The sequence below is a fragment of the Ischnura elegans genome, assembly GCF_921293095.1.
Source record: "Ischnura elegans chromosome 13 unlocalized genomic scaffold, ioIscEleg1.1 SUPER_13_unloc_3, whole genome shotgun sequence".
Taxonomy (NCBI): Eukaryota; Metazoa; Arthropoda; class Insecta; order Odonata; family Coenagrionidae; genus Ischnura; species Ischnura elegans.
The window spans coordinates 6,762,594-6,780,962 of NW_025791659.1; the positions used below are offsets into that span (position 1 = coordinate 6,762,594).

The window sequence follows — 18,369 nt, forward strand, 5'->3', positions numbered from 1 at the left end:
AAATCACGCAATAATGCTCCACAATATATCACTCATCGTTGAAAATACCTCATTTTTCGCATGTAGGCCTGTTGCATACGTAATTCTCTAGCGGTGTAATACGCAACTAAAGTCCAGTATCTGAACTGATCTGCACTAAACCTTTTTTGCCAGGTCTGTTATGTCGTTATGTTATCTTTTGTTGTATGATATGCGAATGAAATATTTGCTGTTAACTCTGTTGTGATGTGATTTATTTTTGAGGTGATATTAAAATGTGAGCTTTATTTTGCCCTTTTCCTTGATCATGCTCAAGCTTTTGCATTGGCGTATGTCATTGAAATGATCGTAATGTGTTAGGAATTTGGAAAACACTGAGTGCTGTGTAGCTAATGTTTGATGAGTGAACTGGTTTAGAGATTGAATGAGTAATTGCAGGGAAAAAATGAGTGCTACCACTGGGAATTTCTCGGAGTCTTTAGAAAGGATTTCCGACGGTACCCCGTGCAGACTTTGCATGAAGAAAAATGATTATTATTACAACATATTCACTTCACTTGTGGCTAGCCAGATAACGGTAGAGGATGCTTTATATTATTTAGTCGACTTAAAAGTAAGTGGCGGGTTACATTGTATTGATTTCTTTACCTCTTTTTTATTCAGTTCTGTGAACATATTATCGACGGCAAATCTTAAATATCTTGCATATGTTTTCTTTGCTTTCTTAGGTTGCTGTGGGAGATGGCCTGCCCACCAATTTATGTCCACTTTGCTTGAAAAAGCTCATCGAACTCAACGATTTCAGAAATATTTGTCATAAATCGGACGCAGAACTGAGAAAAGTTTCGTCTAGAAACTTCTTCATGGTGAGTGCTTCTTATTTTTTTCATTGGAAGCCTCCTGTGTCTTTCAGATAATTTGAAATCATTCATGCAAGCAGATATGAACTTGTTCTTGTTAATGAACCTTGTAGCGAGACCTTAATAGTTTCAAGTTCATATCGACGAGAATGAAGCATTTAGCAGGACGTTTGTATTTCTGGGTTCAACAGGTTATAACAGTAACTTCAAAAAGTGGCAACAGTTTACTTTATCGAATCTGCAAAGACGTTTTGTCTTTTCGTACAACGATGTGTGTACAATTCAATCCTATCCAAAAAAGTGGGTCATGGGAATTCAACCTACTAAATAAGGATATAAATGAATGCGAAAAATTTTGTGGAATATGTTTTCGATGCATTTTTTTTTTTTACCTCCTGTTGGAATTTAAATCGAACTCTTCAAGTTAAGTTGATTTGCAGAATCGTATTTGCGGACGTTTTGAAGTTTATTTACCATTTTGAAGTTTAATGAAACGTGAAGAGATGAGAGAAATGCTAAAGTATACAAGTACGAAAGAATAATTTAGCCATGCAAAAAATATCCAATAAAACATTTCAACAAAAAGATTAAAATTTCTAAAAACATGTGTAGAAAATTGATTTGACATACCATGGATATTTAGTGTACATCTGTTCGTTGCTTAGTTAAAATATATATATATTTGCTAAAATTATTTTTGTCAGTTGTTCATAAAATTCTTCATTTGCTTGCTTATAAAAACAGTTTATTCAATTACAAAATATAAACTGTTTATTCCGGTTCACCAAAATCATTCATGAAAATGTACATTAACTTGGACATGCTAATTTACCGTGTAACTAGGTCTGAAGAGATGTTTTTCATTGTGAAATCCTATTTTTTGTGTATTGAGATGTTTGTCCCATGATAGAGTCCTCATAATTATGGCTGGGGATATTAAACTCTGTATTGCTTTTTAACTCAGTAGGAGTCGTTGCTTTACAGTTCTTGTTTTAAGGTCTGTTTACACCATGTAGTTACCTGTAAGTACCAGTTATTTTCTGAATAAATGAACCTATGAGTGTACACAAGAATTTGCCTTGTAACCACACAACTTGTGTGAATGCATGAATAGAAAATAGAATCTGTTCTTATTTGGTCCATGCATTCGTACACCTATCATTCTGGTCCACTAAAAGCGTTCATGCATTCACACATGGGCTGCTATTCTGGATAAGCAGTGTAATATGTAGCTGATGCTATTGCGTGGGTCATTATTACACCCTAGTATTCTGAATGAAGGGATGTAATAATTTTGTTTGGAATAGCATCTGGCTATTTCTTGCGTGAGCTCTTTTAAAGCTCCACCTCTTCCCGTATGCAAAACTTTCTGAACAGTTTTTGCAACCAATGAAGGAGAAGATATTTTATATATTTTTCTGTATTTTACGGAATATTTACTTACAAGTATAAATAATTTCTTCATTTACATTTAAAAATTATATTAAAACCTTGAATTCCTATAATACGCTTTTAAAATCTCACTTAGGAAATCAGCCGTTTGTGTGTGTATCAGATGTGGTACATTTCACAATGGCTTCAGACAGGTGGGTTAGGTCATAATTTCATAGTTATAATGATGATTTATCAGGCGTAAATATTAAATCAAATACCTACATTCGATCGGTCGTTTTACATGAGAAATATGCTATGCGAAATAATCTTTGAAAACTAAATATGTTTGATTTTCTTCGTAATTGTGCTAGGCTTCGAAGTCTGTTAGTTTGTTGCATGTCAAAATAAATATGTATAAACTTTCATTGTATTGCTCGTGACGATATAGCTTTATTGTATGAACCAGAAGCTTTCGTTTCGTAATGTTAGCTTTATATTATATGACACCCTAATTTCAGTATCCATACTCTGTTAAGGAAATGAAGCAGGTGGAAATGTCACATACAGCTGTGCTTTCATGTATTATGATGGAATACTATCGATCTTTCAGCTGCAGATGTGGAAAAAGCAAAGGGAGGTGATGATGAATTTGAGAATGGATGGAACAGCTGTGAAAAAGGGAATCTCACGATAGTGAATCGTGTGGAAAGTGCTGTTGTGTCACTTATTATTGTTTTCGTATCAGCTGATTTTAATATGGTCACTGAAATTTTTGATAGACCCTGAACTGCTGATAAACTGAATCTTAATCGTGTGAAAAACTTTCTTGCCAGTAGAGGCAACAATTTGTATTGAATTCCACTTTGGCCTTAGCTGTGAAGCTGGTGAGGTGATGATTCCAAATGAGTTTTTATCAAAGATGACTCCGAGGAATTTGGCGGTTTCTTTTAGTTTGATTTCTTTATTACCGTAGTAAATAGTCCAAACCCTGTAGGAGGCTGCTTCCAGGTCCAAGAAGACTGCTTGTGTAATTAGACGGGCGTTGAAACCAGTGGTGATTAATTTGGTGAGCCATAGTATTAGGTGGGTCGCTGCAGTTTTTGCACAGAAACCTGTTTGTTCCGGCCTAATGCTGTTTTACAGGGACAAGGCCTAAGAAGAGTGGGAGAGAAGAGAAGCCTCATGAAAACCTTGATAAGAAGACAGAACAACCTTATAGGCCACATCTTGAGACATGATGGCCTGATGAAGACAATCGTCGAAGGACAAGTGGAAGGCAAGAACGGAAAAGGAAGACCTCGAACAAAATATATGGAACAAGTGAAGAAGGATGTGAAAGAGAAGAAATACGTAGGTGTGAAGAGATTAGCTGATTGGAGAACTGAGTGGAGAGCTGCGTCAAACCAATCCTAGGATTGTTGACCAGTGATGATGATGATGAGGTGGTATTATAGGCGGTTATGAATTAGGGTTTCAAATAATTTTGACAGGGTGCAGAGGAGAGAAATGGGTTTGTAGGATGAAGGGTTTGATGCAGGTTTTTGTGGTTTCAGGAGCATGGTGACCTTTGCTCGTTTCCAGGCTGTGGGAAGGAATGTGGAAAAGGAAATTAAAGAAAATGACTAGGAATGAAATGGTGGAGTTGGGGAGGTTTTTCAGGAGTTTGATGGAAATAGCATTGGGGCCGGGTGCTGATTTGCTTTTTAGTCCTCCAATTTTGTCGTTCAATTCTTTGATGCAGGTCAATGCTGGCTGCTCAATTGGGCAGTAACTCAAGCTCAGCCGGTGTTTTTCTGCGTTGTCTTCAAGATCAGAGACAAGGCTGTTTGTAAAATGGGCTTTCAGCATTTCCTAAACAATTGTGGCTTTTTCCTGATCCGTAGATGCCTTCTGATCCGTAGATCCGTTTTCCCCGGTTCTGAGTGGTGGAGTCTGATTGTGTGGGTTTTTGAGAGCTCATACCATTTTCCAAATAGAGTTGTCCTCTGTTGACAGGGAAGCTACTTTCTTGTCCCAGCGGATTTGTCAGTGGAGCTTCAAAAGATGATTCAAGCGGTTGTGGTATTGTTTGAAGTAGTTGTGATTTTCTTTGGTATGCAGCAGTTGCCAGTGTTTTCTGGCTCTGTTGTGTTCCTTTATAGCATTTAAGATTTCAGGAGGCAGAGTTTCTGGATCCCTGGTTTGTGGAATTACGTATTTTGATGCTTTAAAGTGCAATCTCAGATGGTGGCAGTAAGTTCTTCCACACAAAGGTCGGCATCCAAATGGTTGGGCAGAGGAAGTTTCTAACTTTATAAATGTTGTTGGCTACGAGGCAGCTGTAAACAAAATGAGTCAAAGAATAAGATTTTATTCATTCTTTTAACTGAAAATTATAGCCATTGATCGCATTGTAAGTTAATTTAAAAAGGAAATTTATTAACCTCTGCATGGCCTCAATATTCTCTCTATCATTGCCGTCATGTTATTTGCAGTGAAAGTCCCACTTGAAGGCCTCTCAGGGATCCAGGGATATCGTCATGTACCCTTACTGTGAACCCAGATACAAAGTATCTTCCTGCCAAATTTTGTTTCATTTAGTTCTTTACTTTTTGAGCGATCAATTAACATACGTACACCACTATTTATATATATAGTCGTGTAGATGAGATGGTAAAAATCCTGTATCATCAATGTTTGGAGCTTTCACTTAAATGTCTTGATTTTGATGGTGGGGAAGGTGTTCATTGTTACTTTCTCTTTAAAATTGAGAGAGAGAAGGTAGCTGATGACAGGTTTGGTTCTGCTACTGACACAAAGGACTGCATGTAAGCTCTGAAGTGCTTTCAATTGCATCTGCATTTGAGTTGCAATTAAAGGCACTTCGCAGCTTGCAGGCTGTGTACTATTCACTAAAATATGTATTCTTTTGCCAGACTGCAAACCACCCAAAGCCTATATCTTTGTAGTTTATTTCCTCTTCTACGGTAAAAATGGAGGTGAATGACCTTCAGTAGTGAAAGTGTAGATATATTTGTTCCTATGGGTAGTCACTCAAAGATATATAACTGTCAGTTGGGGGGCTGAACTAGTTGTACGATAAAAGGCAAAAAGCCTATCTATTCTTATCTATTTTCATGTTAGCAAATCCAAGATTTACAAAACCGCTTATCTTCTGACCGAAAAATCACACGCCACATGGAGGAAGGCTATAGTGATCTGTGTCTGTTCTACTTAAAAGCTAATAGCCTTCATATTGGACCCCATATTTTCTTCCATATTCCATATTTAATTAAAGAAAGAGTAATGGAAACAAAGTAAATGCATTCCTCATCAGTTTCTGAGACACCACTGTGAAAAAAAAAATTATTTGGTGATTTTGCCCCTGTAAACACAACTACTCTGAAAATTATTATTGTGGAAGCAAACTCATCATAAGAATACAAAATTTAGTTTTTGAAGTGAAAACGTCTTTAGTGGCGTTAAGCACTTTTGCAGGATGGGGAAAAAGCATAGAATTCGCGTGAGCGTCACCAACCCGACACCGCGATCGCTACAGCGAGATATACATTTCCGTCTTAAAATTCGTCATGTAGTATCACATCCTTGGTAGTATAGTGGTCAGTATCCCTGCCTGTCACGTGGGAGACGGGGGTTCGATTCTCCGGCGGGGAGGCTTTTTTTCTCAATCTCATTCAATTTCAAAAATTTTACAATGGATATTTCAACTACGCAGGCTGACTAGGTATAGTAAATAAACTTTGAATGTATAGACTGTTAAAATATTTTTATTTTAAAAATATTAGAATTGAAAATAAAAATCTATAGTGCATATTGTATAGGCTTATTAAATATAAAGAGCTCATGCATGAATGTGCAGAAGAGTGTACATGCTATAAAAATACAGGTCAGTACAATTTAAGGCAGTTTATTTTATGTGCATAATGAAAAATTATTGGTTTTAAACATATTAAATAAAAGAAATAAAAGCATATTATATTCTAATACGTAAATAATATTACTTTCTATTCATACACATCATATTTTTAATGTATGTTTAATAATAAACAGTTTGCTCAACAAAATAATTTCAATTTTGTTGAAAAATGAGTATTACTGGAAAAATTAGTTCTTTATTAATATTAAATCTATATAAAAAATAAATGGATAATAATTATTTCAGTTTTCACTTCTGTCGGCCAGTCCCACGACTGCCCCGTTCTTTTAGTGTATTTAGTGAAGATTGTTACCCTCAATTTCCATATTAAGTGCAAGCTTATAACTAGAGAAGAAGGGGATAAAGATACTTCGCATTACCTTGATATTCCACGGGTAACATGTATATGGTGCGAATTTTTGATTTGAAGTGCTGTGATTTGAAGGCCTTCTCGTGGCCCCAAGGATGTTGTGATAAAGCCGTAATAGTATGAATTGAGTCTGCCAAGAATCTTCTCGCCCAATTTTGTTTCTAACGGCCATGTAGTTTTTGAGTGATTTATTTACAGACACGTTTCAATCTTCTATATTATTTCTACTGTATAGATACCTTTCTCTCAACTTATACGCAACCAAACTACAAATGAGGTACCAAAATGCACAGAATTTATCAGAGAACATACAACGGCATATCTTACTTCCTAAATATTGCTATTGTTTCCTAAAATTGGTTTTTAAATAATTAAATAAAAACAAAAACCGGTAAATATTCCTGACGTTAACGGTGCAAAAACTGAGACATTTGTTCATTTGCAACAATATCTCGCATTCGTTAAATAACTTTTATCAAAATGCTGCTGATTCCACATTCAAGTCTCCTGTTGATATATAAGTAGGAGTCATCATGTGCGTTTAACAGAGGATAGTGTAATTACTTCCAAAGTTGTGTTTAAAGAGGTCCTCTGACCTAAATTTGTACATGAACATTCCAATTAAATTTGTACATAAGACCATGCCTTTTTTTTCTACATTTTAAAATTAGAAACGCGCCTATCCCTCTGTGGACCTGCATTGAAAAGAGCGGGGAAGCACGCTCGTTTTTATTTAATGACATAGATAACATGTCAAAAATCCTGTTTCTTAATATTAACTGCATTCCTTATTTGTTGATTTTGATGGAGTTGATTTGTTTATCAGTGTTAATCTCTTTGCAGAGTGTTGAAGGAGAGGAGGCAGCTGATGATGATTTGAGGTCTTCTCCTGAAACAAAGGACTGCATTCGAGATGTGATTGTAGGCACTTCAGAGGTAGCATGCTCAGTCCAACCAACTGAAATATTCATTCCTGTGCCAGACCTCCAACTGCCCACAACCGATATGTTGGTAAGATTTATTCTCATATACTTTAAAATCTGAGTGGAAAGATTCATTCCTTTAATTTTAGTTGTATTGCCTTGTATATTATTTGTGAAATGAAAATGGGTTTGCCCAGCATAAGTACATGCGTTTCTGTGGGGTGTCTTCTTCAACATTACGGCCTTTAGTTGTATCAAGGCAAAAAGTCTAATCACACTTATATATGCACTCACAATTCAATCTAAATCATACAACATTGCCAATGTTATGAATAAAATGTTTCATATCCTATGTAGTAAGCCTATGGTGAACTCCCTCAATTCTACTCACAGGCCAGTAGGCTTAGCTGTAATACAGCTTAGTCTCAAGATTGTTCTCAATTTGTTTAAGTAATCTTCCTTCTTAACCTTAGTTGACGGACTTGTCTAATTATAAGCATGGAAAAGCAAAGAAGAATTCAGTTGTCGATAATTATGCATGCATCTCATACAAGTAATTATCTCCAAGTTTATTATAACTTGGATTTTTGACCATTGTGCACTTGTATCAACTTAATTGGTATGCATGGCTGTGAAATAGCCCGTCATCCTATGGTGCACAGAATTTAAATTATACTGCCAGAAATGCATCTCCCACTTACAATGGCACTTTTTAGGACCTTATCTGTAGTGTGTAGTGGGGGTGCCTGTTAAAGTTACAAATATTAGGTGGAAAGAATTTTTTTCTGGGCAAACCCTGATTCCCTTATAAGAAGAAAAGTATGTCATGAGCCTCTCAGCCAGTTGTGGCTTTATTGAAGTCCTTTCTCCCTTAAGTTGCCATCCTTGATAAACGGTGGGGGCCTAGCACGTAGTACCATAAGAGTTGTGACAATTGCCGGTTGAATCTGCATTGTGATCTGCACTGTCACTTGACCAGCAAAGGTTTAATTTGTAGCAGTCCAAGGAGATTTTTTCTCTTGGCAATTCATGTGTATTTCATCAGTTATAGGAACTAAAACACAATGAGGAAACGGTTTTTGTGAGCATCTTATCCTTACTTGCTCATGGAAAGGAAGATAATTTAACATTTGTGTACTTAAAGTGTTAACGCTGTATTAAGCTTCACTGCAGAATACAATTTCATGTTAGATTTGGTGAAATTCTTTCCATCAACTACTCAAAATTTGTGCACATAATCGAGAGTTTATTCTGTTACAAATATCAGGAATGAATGGATATTTCTTTTCTCATTTCCATGCTGTAGACATTTCTGTGAACCGTTTATAATACATCTTATGAGACAACATAAATCCAGCTTCTACATAATGGAATGGGGCCCCTTTTACGCTCTCTCTTTACCAATAATGCTGTAAATACTCTTTTCATTGCTGGCATGCAAGCCTAATTCTAATTATTGGAGTAAGGATATGAGAAGAAGAGGGGAAGCTGGCATCCACTCTTGTAAACACATGTGCCAATCATATCCATCAAGTGAGTTTGGGGAATGTCCTCACCAATGAGCCTCAAAGGAAAAATTAAGCACTTATCCTTGCATCCTTACTCTATGTAGTTCTGAACTTATGGTTAAAAATTTTGATGTTAGCAGTTTGTTTAAGACATATATGCTTCTACTACTTTTAACCCCTAACCAGTGATGTGCAATTCTTGTTACACTACCAGTGACGTGCGGTCTGAGAGACCGCAACAAATAAAAAATTCATAAAATATTGCTACGCCATTTTTATTGTTTTGTTTAATTTTTCTTTGAATGCTTAACTATTTTAAAACTTATGTTAAAATTTTTACACTCTCAATACGAACCAATTTGTCATAAAAAATTGTGATTTGAAGCAGGATCAAAAAACTGATGCCAAAAACACCTGAGCTACAATTATTATATTTATCTATCAATATTTCGCCAGATTCAAAAAAGGCCTTGAATGATAAAGTTGGAAGGCTGAGTAGTAAGTGGCCATGAAATTTATCCCGCTTATCCCTTTTCTTGATGCATTCTTAGTAAGTGACGTGCGGTCTCACAAACCACTAATCCAGTTCAATTGCAAATTTACAGAAATTAATAAAAGGAACATTAAATTTTAAGAGTGAGATGTCCTTGTTATGCAAAAATATGGAGCTAACGAGAATTATAGATATTTTGAAATCTTAATTTTGAAAATATTCATAATTTTAGAAATGCAGCGGTCTGTCATACCGCACATCACCGGTAAAGGGTTAATATTATTATTGAAAATAGGTTATAATTATAAGGACTATTTTGAGTGACATGCTACATTCTCTTTAAGTGTCATGTAAAAGTGGAGAACGAGGACCTGCTAAGGGAAGGGAATTTTGTAGTGCAACATACACCAGCACAAAATGGGATTGAAAGTAATGCCATAGACCCCTTGGCAAGCGATGACTTGGTGAGTGTGCTCTTGCAGTGTTTAGCGCAGTTTTGCTATTACACAAATTCATTTCTCAGTGGAACATTCGTAGGATGACTGAGCAGAAAAACACAAACTTTTCCCTCGCTTGATCAAACGTGAAAAGTACGAAAGGGCTTTGTATTTCATTTAAAAAAATTGCTCAAAGTGAGCGATTCATTATTATTGAAACTTTGCATGCCATGGACGTAATATTGCGTCCTGCTAATCCTTCTGAGGATTGCCGCGGACGTAATATTACGTCTTTCCGTTTAATTAGCTTTGTATGAGTGAATCTGTAATATTTCGCCCGTGGTACTTTTCCAGTTTACTGCTTAGGGGTTCTGCTTTTTCAAAAATCAACTGCTCGATGGAAAAAGAGTTAACTTTATGTCTTGAGGACGAAAAGTCCTCTGTAGCTACCGGCATCCTCATCTTAGGCCGCTTAGTGTGAAAATTCTTTTGTTCGTTGAGGGTGCATTGACCCTTTTTGTCATCCAGAATTTATAATGCTTTGCTTGGAACAATACTTTTTCATGATTTCCATGCTTTAAATAGTTCAAATTGAGGGTATTAAAAAAATCATTATGCATGTTATGGCGGTACATCATATGTTGCAACTTTTTTATTTAAAAAAAACAGTAGGTTTTCATTGTTAAACTACATATTTTAAAATTTGTAATGAATGTTATTCAACTCATTCATAAAAAAGAGCAAAGTCCATTTTTATTGAAATGCACATCGATATAAATATATTTTTGATGCTAATGTTTTAAAAAATGTGCGAATATAGTATAAATGGCTGGATTTTTCTGTGGGGCTTGAAAATTTAGCAGCCGGCACTCAAAGTTTTAACAGAATAGGTGCATTAAAGCACCATAGGATTCCTCGTTGGCTCAGTTGGACAAAAAAGAGCTATCATGTCAGAAATTTCATTGAAGTTGGTCACAAAAATCTCGGGCATAGTTGCATTTGACCAGGATGAGTATTCTGTGATGAAAGAGAAGGTTTTACCTTTATCATTATTATTTGTATATTGTGGAGTGACACGCAGCATTCTCTTCTAGTTTCATGTAAAAGAGGAGAACATGGACCCTCTAAGGGAAGAGAATGATGAAGTGCTGCATGGGACAGCTCCTGATGGAATTGAAAGTGATGCCATAGACCCATTGACAACTGATGCCTTGGTGAGTCAACACTCTATCCTTGTTTAGCACAGTTTTGCTGTGATGCAATCCATTCAACCGTGGAACATTCCCAACCGCACTTAACAAACAACCTTTTCCCTGACTTGATTAAAAGTGAACTAGTACTGATGAGCCGTGTTGTAAATGAGCAAATCATTCAAAATGAACCACTCATTGTAATGAGCAACAAGGTGCATTCAACTGCTCTAGGTGCTCACATTTGAGAGTGGTGCGAATTCACGGCAAAGTTGGCATTTTAGTGATAGTAGAAATACCTTGCTCACTTCGGATCAGCACAGAGCAGAAGGGAGGAAAACAAGTGAGTCAAGATGCCCACTGCTGCATCCAGTACACTCTCACAGAGTGATCATGATGTCAGTATCACCGAGAAAGGTGCAGCTGAATACACCTGATGATTTGAATCATGATCCCCTCATTTAATAGTTCAGAAAAAACTAAATCATTCAATTTGAGCGATTTATCCTGATCAAGTTAAGTTTGTTGTGTTTGTTGGATTGCTAGAGAATAGGATGTTGCAGCCAATAGCTTAGTACACCTAACAGGGTTCCCACTCAACCGAGAAAACCTGAAAACCGTGAACAAGCTGTGAATTTCGTCTATCGTGAAAAAAACTTGGAAATAGCCGTGAATTTCGTCATAAAACATTTAAAAAATCTCTCAAACGTGATTGTAGAACAATGATAGACGGGTTAAAAGAAAAAAAAACGATATTTCAATCATGTTTCAAGGTCATTCGCGTGCGGGCAATGTCCATGCATTTTTCTGCACACGTGTATTCGAAAGTGCAATTATTAATAGGGTAGTTTCCTTCATCAAAGAAAACGAAAGGCATTGATTGTGATTCGTTACCCACCATTAGTGTATTCATAATACACAAATTATTTGGTTTTAGAAATACCGGTTTAGACGAATGGCAAGGGTCAAATTTTATCCTCATTTGAAAAAGGCCAGATTGGCGCCCATGCGATTCCACTCCGCATGACGTCACAGGGACCTAGTTTCTACACGAGAGGATAGGAGTTATACATCGTCTGAGGTTACCAATGCATGCATGAGGCACAGAGCTCAGGGAAACATGTCTTAATAATCACCTATTAAAACTGGCTAAGTTCGGAAAGTTTTCTTCGTTTGATAAGGTATTAATAAACCTTTTTTAATAAGGGATTGAACGAACTACGGCCGTTAAACAGTTTAAAGAAAATTAATTCCCCAAGGCCGTACTCTTTGATGGGCAGATTGCTAATGGGAGGTAATTGCAAACGGGAGGTAATGGCAAGATAAGACACTAACTGAAAATACAAACGTGAAACTCACACACGCACCTCACGGATTTGCTCAAGGGAACAAATGACCGCGTGGGACACACGCACTCACGCACTCAGGTTTGTGGAGCCCTCGCTCACGACAGTGACCCACTCTCACAAAAGAAAAAGACAAAATAAAAACACGCTCTCAGTCACGCACCTCGCGGATTTGCTCAAGGGATCAAATGACCGCGTGGGACACACGCACTCACTCACTCAGGTTTGTGGAGCCCTCGCTCACGACAGTGACCCACTCACACTAAAGAAAAGGACAAAATAAAATAAATAAAAAACACGCTCTCAGTCACGCACCTCGCGGATTTGCTCAAGGGAACAAATGACCGCGATGGACACACGCACTCAGGTTTGTGGAGCCCTCGCTCACGACAGTGACCCACTCACACAAAAGAAAAAGACAAAATAAAAACACGCTCTCAGTCACGCACCTCCCATTAGCAATCTGCCCATCAAAGAGTACGGCCTTGGGGAATTAATTTTCTTTAAACCTTTTTTAAGCCAAGCGCTACCATCCAGCAAGGTACTCAGCTATCCGCTAGCATCCTGCGACGTATCAGCGCTAAGCCTCGCCTCAAGGCTACCTCACCGGGCGGAAGGGGGAACCAGAAATACGACGTACGAAGATATTTCCCGGCATTCATACTTAAGCGTCGCGTTTTCGCTCGCTTGAAAATTTTCACTTTTCATTTAATCGCAAAAAATAGATGTCGTCATTAAAAATCTAAAAGCGTGAAATACGTACTCCAGGAGTAATAATCTTTCGATTAAAGCAATAAAAAAATAATAGGAAACCACCCTATTAGTCGGTGCGCCATGACAGCACATTGACCTTAAGCCTGCGATTGGAAGACGTTAACCCTGGCAAAAAATGAGGCTCTACTTCTTCACTTCGCTGCTCTCTCCATTTTCCCACTCGCACCCTTTCAGCCGGACATGAATTTTGCTATTGTCATGAGAGAAAGCACTGTCATTGATGCGTTTGCATTCAAAGCATCTGTCGCATTTGTTACATTTTTTAGTTAACGTGCGGCCGATGATTGCTACGTAATCAATATTTCTGCCTAAAAAGTCCTGTCTGCAAACCGTGAATTTGATGAAATTTAGACCGTGAAAACCTGGAAAAAACCGTGAATTTTATAATGTAGTTAGAGTGGGAATCCTGACCAAATATAACTCTTTCCTAATGAGGGATATATATTCACTAAAAGCAGACTGGAGCAGATATGGATTTTTTGATAGCTGTGAACAGGAAAAGTCTTGGGGGTTTGTCGTTGCTTACCATCCTTGAATGGGGTGTTGGATGTTGACGAAGGTACATGTTGGTCGCCAAAAGGAATCAATTAATATTTCTGTGAAAGTATTTTAACCTTTTAACGCCGGAATATTTTTTTTCCTCCGATTTTTTTCCTCTTTTCAGGGATTGATCGCTATTTAATTAAAAACATATAACCCAAATATTATAGAAGTATGTGCAGTGGTTTCATGAAAATGACTTGTGTCCATATGATCACGCTAGGCGGATACCGTAGCAGTAGCATCCCCGCTCGCGTAATTCAACTCTTCGAATAATCACTGCATTTATCTTGCTCCCCGGATAAAGTCTTTGAAAAATATAAAACATATCAATTTTTAAGTCATATTTATTTGTTCTTCTGGACAAAGAATTTATGGTATTAACAAATTAAGCCATGTCATAAAAAATATATGTCATATGGCCATGTCAAATTAACATATGTCAAAAAGGCATAAACGTAATGTGATCAGAAAATAAATTCATTTTCTGTGAAAGTTTGCAAAACATGGTACGCAAAGCCCTAAGCCACATTTCACACTTTGGGTACGAATAGTACTTTGGCAATATTCACCTGCACCGCGTCGTCGATTGCATGGTTCAATCAAATGGCCAATACCGTCGAGGCAAATTTCAACACTTACTCGGACGTGGATACTACTATTCCTTGATATCAAAGGCCGCCCTACACAAATAGGAGGATTTTTGTATTTTGTCAGATACACTTGGACGATGCTGTGACGAAACTGTAATTGTGAGAGCGTTTTTCCTGATTTCTTATGAAGAACCCACGCATTGTTCAGTGACACATCCAGTAGCCAAGTGAATATGCACCACCACCACTTCTTACCTCTTATCCCTATTCTGTAGTAGGACACATTCTCGTCCATTCTGTCCGTTCCCCCCTTGTAACGGTTGTACTCTGAAATCACTGATGGGCGAGGAATGCGAACATTCCTCATTTCTGCCCGTGAAAATCGCCGCACTGGAGCTACGGGCTGAATGCTATGGCAGGTGGTAGCCACGCGAACTGTGGAATTGTCTACCCACTTTACCAAAAGGATGCCGTCCTCCTTACTTAGGCATTTATCATAAAAACCCCTTTGTTTATTGCGTATTTCGTTAGATGGCATTATTGGACAGTCTTTTGGAATACGGTTTTCTCTAATAGTTCCAGTGGCTCCATAGCCCCTGGACCTAAGCTCTTTTAGAAGTTCAAATCCGGTAAATAAATTATCAAAATATAGTTTATAGGCAAGGTTCTTTTTTTCTTGTGGAATTTCGTCCAGCATTTGTAGAAGAGGTGCAGCACATTTCCCTACCATTTTCTCGTACTCAGAATTTGATGCAGGGTTTCTACCTCGACAAACATCGAAGTTCACCAAATATCCGGCAGTGGTATTTAGAGACCATACTTTATAGCAAAACCTAATAGGCTTACCGCGTAGTAACTGTTTACACGGGTGTCGTCCAAAATATTCAATCATGCACTCATCAAAATCCAGATGCTCCTCAGGACGGAACATAGCTAGAAATCGGGTTTTCAACATATTCATAATTGGCCTCAGTTTCCACATTTTATCTTCTGCATTAGGCTGGCAATTATTTGCACAGTGTAAAAACCTAGATATTTGTAAAAATCTATCGCGGCGTATAGCATTCGCAACAAATTCATTACGTAAGTCACCAGATGAATCCCAGTAATCACGTTTACTGGGAACATTATTATAACCCGAGAGGATCAAAATTCCCAGGAAGACCTTCATTTCAGCAGCTGCTATATTCAAATTACGAAAATTCTGCAATGCGGCATAATCTTTTGACTGCAAAATTAGGAAGTTGATTAATTCATCATCAAAAAACAACTCGAAAATTTCAGTAGGCGACTTCTCACCAATGTCACAATAATTTGCGTCCGGAAATAATGAATTTTTTACACAGAGATCTTCATCTTTCCAAGTAGGCAATACTCGTTTCACTTTCTTCCTCTTTGAGTTTACCCGTTTGTCACTCGTCTCAAGTCCATCACTTTCACATTCCCCTCGTTGAGTACTCACTAATATTTCAGCACCTGCTCGAAGTTGACGACCAGACAGATTATCAATGAAGCCACCGCCATCCTCCTCCGCTGAATCTTCGTCAGATAACACGTTACTCTCTGGAGGTTCTATATAGATGCCTAAAACATCATCCTGGTCATCTTCCAGTGCAGATAGAACTTCTTGAAGAGTCATTCCTCTAAAAACAATCGCATTGAATCAATAATCTATAAAGATTTCAATTGTAATTGCCGTGGTAAATCTAAGCATACTTACCGATTAGAGTTCATTGTCTCCGATGCACGTGTATCCCACACGTCACGTTCAATATTGAATATAAAGCGAGTGATTGTATTATATCTCACAATCAGCCTTTTAGTAGCCTCAGCCAACGTCTACCTCCTGAAGGGACCCACACATCAATGAAATTTCAGTCGAATCATTACACAGAGAAAAAATCCGTGAAACACCTTTGTTACATAGTAAAACTCCACACTCCGGTTCCATGGCTTTCTGACTGATATTTCTACATAATAGTATTGCATGACTTATTTTATTTGTAGCTACATTGTAAAGGAGAACCTAGATATAATTTTTAGCGACGCTTCAAACGAGAGTATTTACAGATGTGGAAATGTGATCCAAAGTAGCTTCACTGCAGACACGCTAAATAATAATCGGTATACAATTCTTCACTCGCAGCCATGAAGTGAAAAGAATAACATAAAAGCTATGAAACACCAGTGCCTTATCACATTGTCACGAATGAGAAATACCTTATTACCTTTATTGAAAGAAGCGTCCGTAAGGCTGCCTTCCCCGTGGAACTCCAATGCTACGGTATCCGCCTAGCGTGATCGTACGATCACGGGTACAATTTCTTCTAAATAATATTATTATTTACAAACATTTTATAAAAATATTATTATGTAGAGTACATTGAAGTATTCTAAGCTCATGAACCAGAATGTATCAGAATTAAAAGAAAAATGTTCTTGCACTATGTAGTTAACTGAAGTCATGCATTCACGCGGAGCAGTGAAGGGTAGACCACCACTTTAAGAAAGCTCTGTATCAAAAACATTCAGTTGAAAGGACTTAATATTTCGTCATTTGGACAACAAATGTATCGAAATATTGTTACCAAAAACCCACAACGAAATTTTGAGAAATGCGGAAGGGAGGGTTACGTGGAGCAAGAAATGTTTGCTGTGATCATATGAACACGCTAGGCGCTAAAGGGTTAACTTAATTGGGCTAACATTTGACCTTCATTGAAACAGAACTTACGCTCTGATTTACTTGAATGGATGAAGCCAACATTTTAATGAGTGATTCTTAAGGCATGTTTCCCTGAGCTCTGTGCCATATGCATGCATTGGTAATCTCAGACGATGTAAAACTCCTGACTACTCGTATAGCATCTAGGTCCATGCAGCATCACATGGAATGGCACCGCATGACCGCCAATGTGGCCTTTATCAAATGAGGATAAAAATAACCGTTAGCATTTGTCTGAACTGGGATTTCTAAAAACTAATGATTTGTTTATTATGATTGCAGTAATGCTTGGTAATGAATCACAATCAATGCCTTTCATTTTCTTTGATGAAGGGAACTACCATACGCTGAACATAAAATTATTAGGAGGACCAGGGGTTTGTCCTTCTCAACCATCCTTGAATGGGATGTTGGATATTGACAATACAGGCTGGTTGCCAAAGGAATTAATTTATATTTATGTGAAAGTGTTTTAACTTAGTAGGGCAAACATTTGACCTTCATTGAAATAGAACTTACGCACTGATTTACTTGAATGGATGAAGCCAACATTTTTGTGCTCTGCACACCAATGCTCACAACAGTTCTTGTCCTTCAACTATTGCCATCATCAGTCCATTATGTCCAAGAATATAGATGAGGTGGTTATTCCAATATGCTAAAGTTTTCATCAGGTTAAATGAGAAGGCAGAATAACCATTGGGCTATGTATTGTTGGCGGATGAAGTTGTTTGGCCTCCCCTTAAGGGCAGGCGCACAGTAGCACGACAATGGCCCACGACCAGTTTTACCATTGCAGCAAATGGAGCGACGCGCACTAGGCCAAGTCCATTTTGCTGGTCGGACCTGAGTCGTCCGACCAAAATGTTTGAATTTGGTCGTCCCCAACTCAGCGGTCATTGCGGCCAGAAATTACACTCATTCTTATGGCGCGCCGCACACTGACTCCGACTTCACTCTGACCCGACCATACAAACTGATTGCTATTGTGGTCGTGCTCTGGTCGGAAGGTGTGCGACAGAGGTCTGTCGTGGTCGTGTTAGTGCACACCTGGTCTAAGAGGTAAGAATAGCTAATCAGGTATTTTTTTATTCCTACAGACACGCAGTAATTCATGTTTCGGTTGTGATTGGTTTTGTTTCTTGTGCAAATTGGTGAAAATGTGTATTGAGTGAGTGCTAATTCTCTTTCTATTAGAGTAGCATGGGAACATACATGTCCTCTTCAGTTAAAGTGGATAAGAATAGTGATGACTAAGAAGAATACGATTGTACTGATGGGGCACAAAATGACCTGATGCCACATGCTTCTGCTGATCTGATAATGCACTGTAATCCTAAG

The 18,369-nt window shown here is 37.8% G+C and overlaps 1 protein-coding gene across 1 annotated transcript in view; it reads left to right on the plus strand.

Moving 5' to 3' along the window:
• Positions 1-746: 746 nt before the first annotated feature.
• The window catches only part of LOC124172804, a 37,860-nt gene continuing 20,237 nt past the window's right edge, over positions 747-18,369 (plus strand). Inside the window, exons 1-4 of the mRNA XM_046552290.1 lie at positions 747-845; positions 7,343-7,510; positions 9,768-9,887; positions 10,955-11,074. Of these exons, the coding sequence (XP_046408246.1) occupies positions 843-845; positions 7,343-7,510; positions 9,768-9,887; positions 10,955-11,074 (411 nt within the window). The 5' untranslated portion in view covers positions 747-842. The remainder of the gene's footprint in view (positions 846-7,342; positions 7,511-9,767; positions 9,888-10,954; positions 11,075-18,369) is intronic.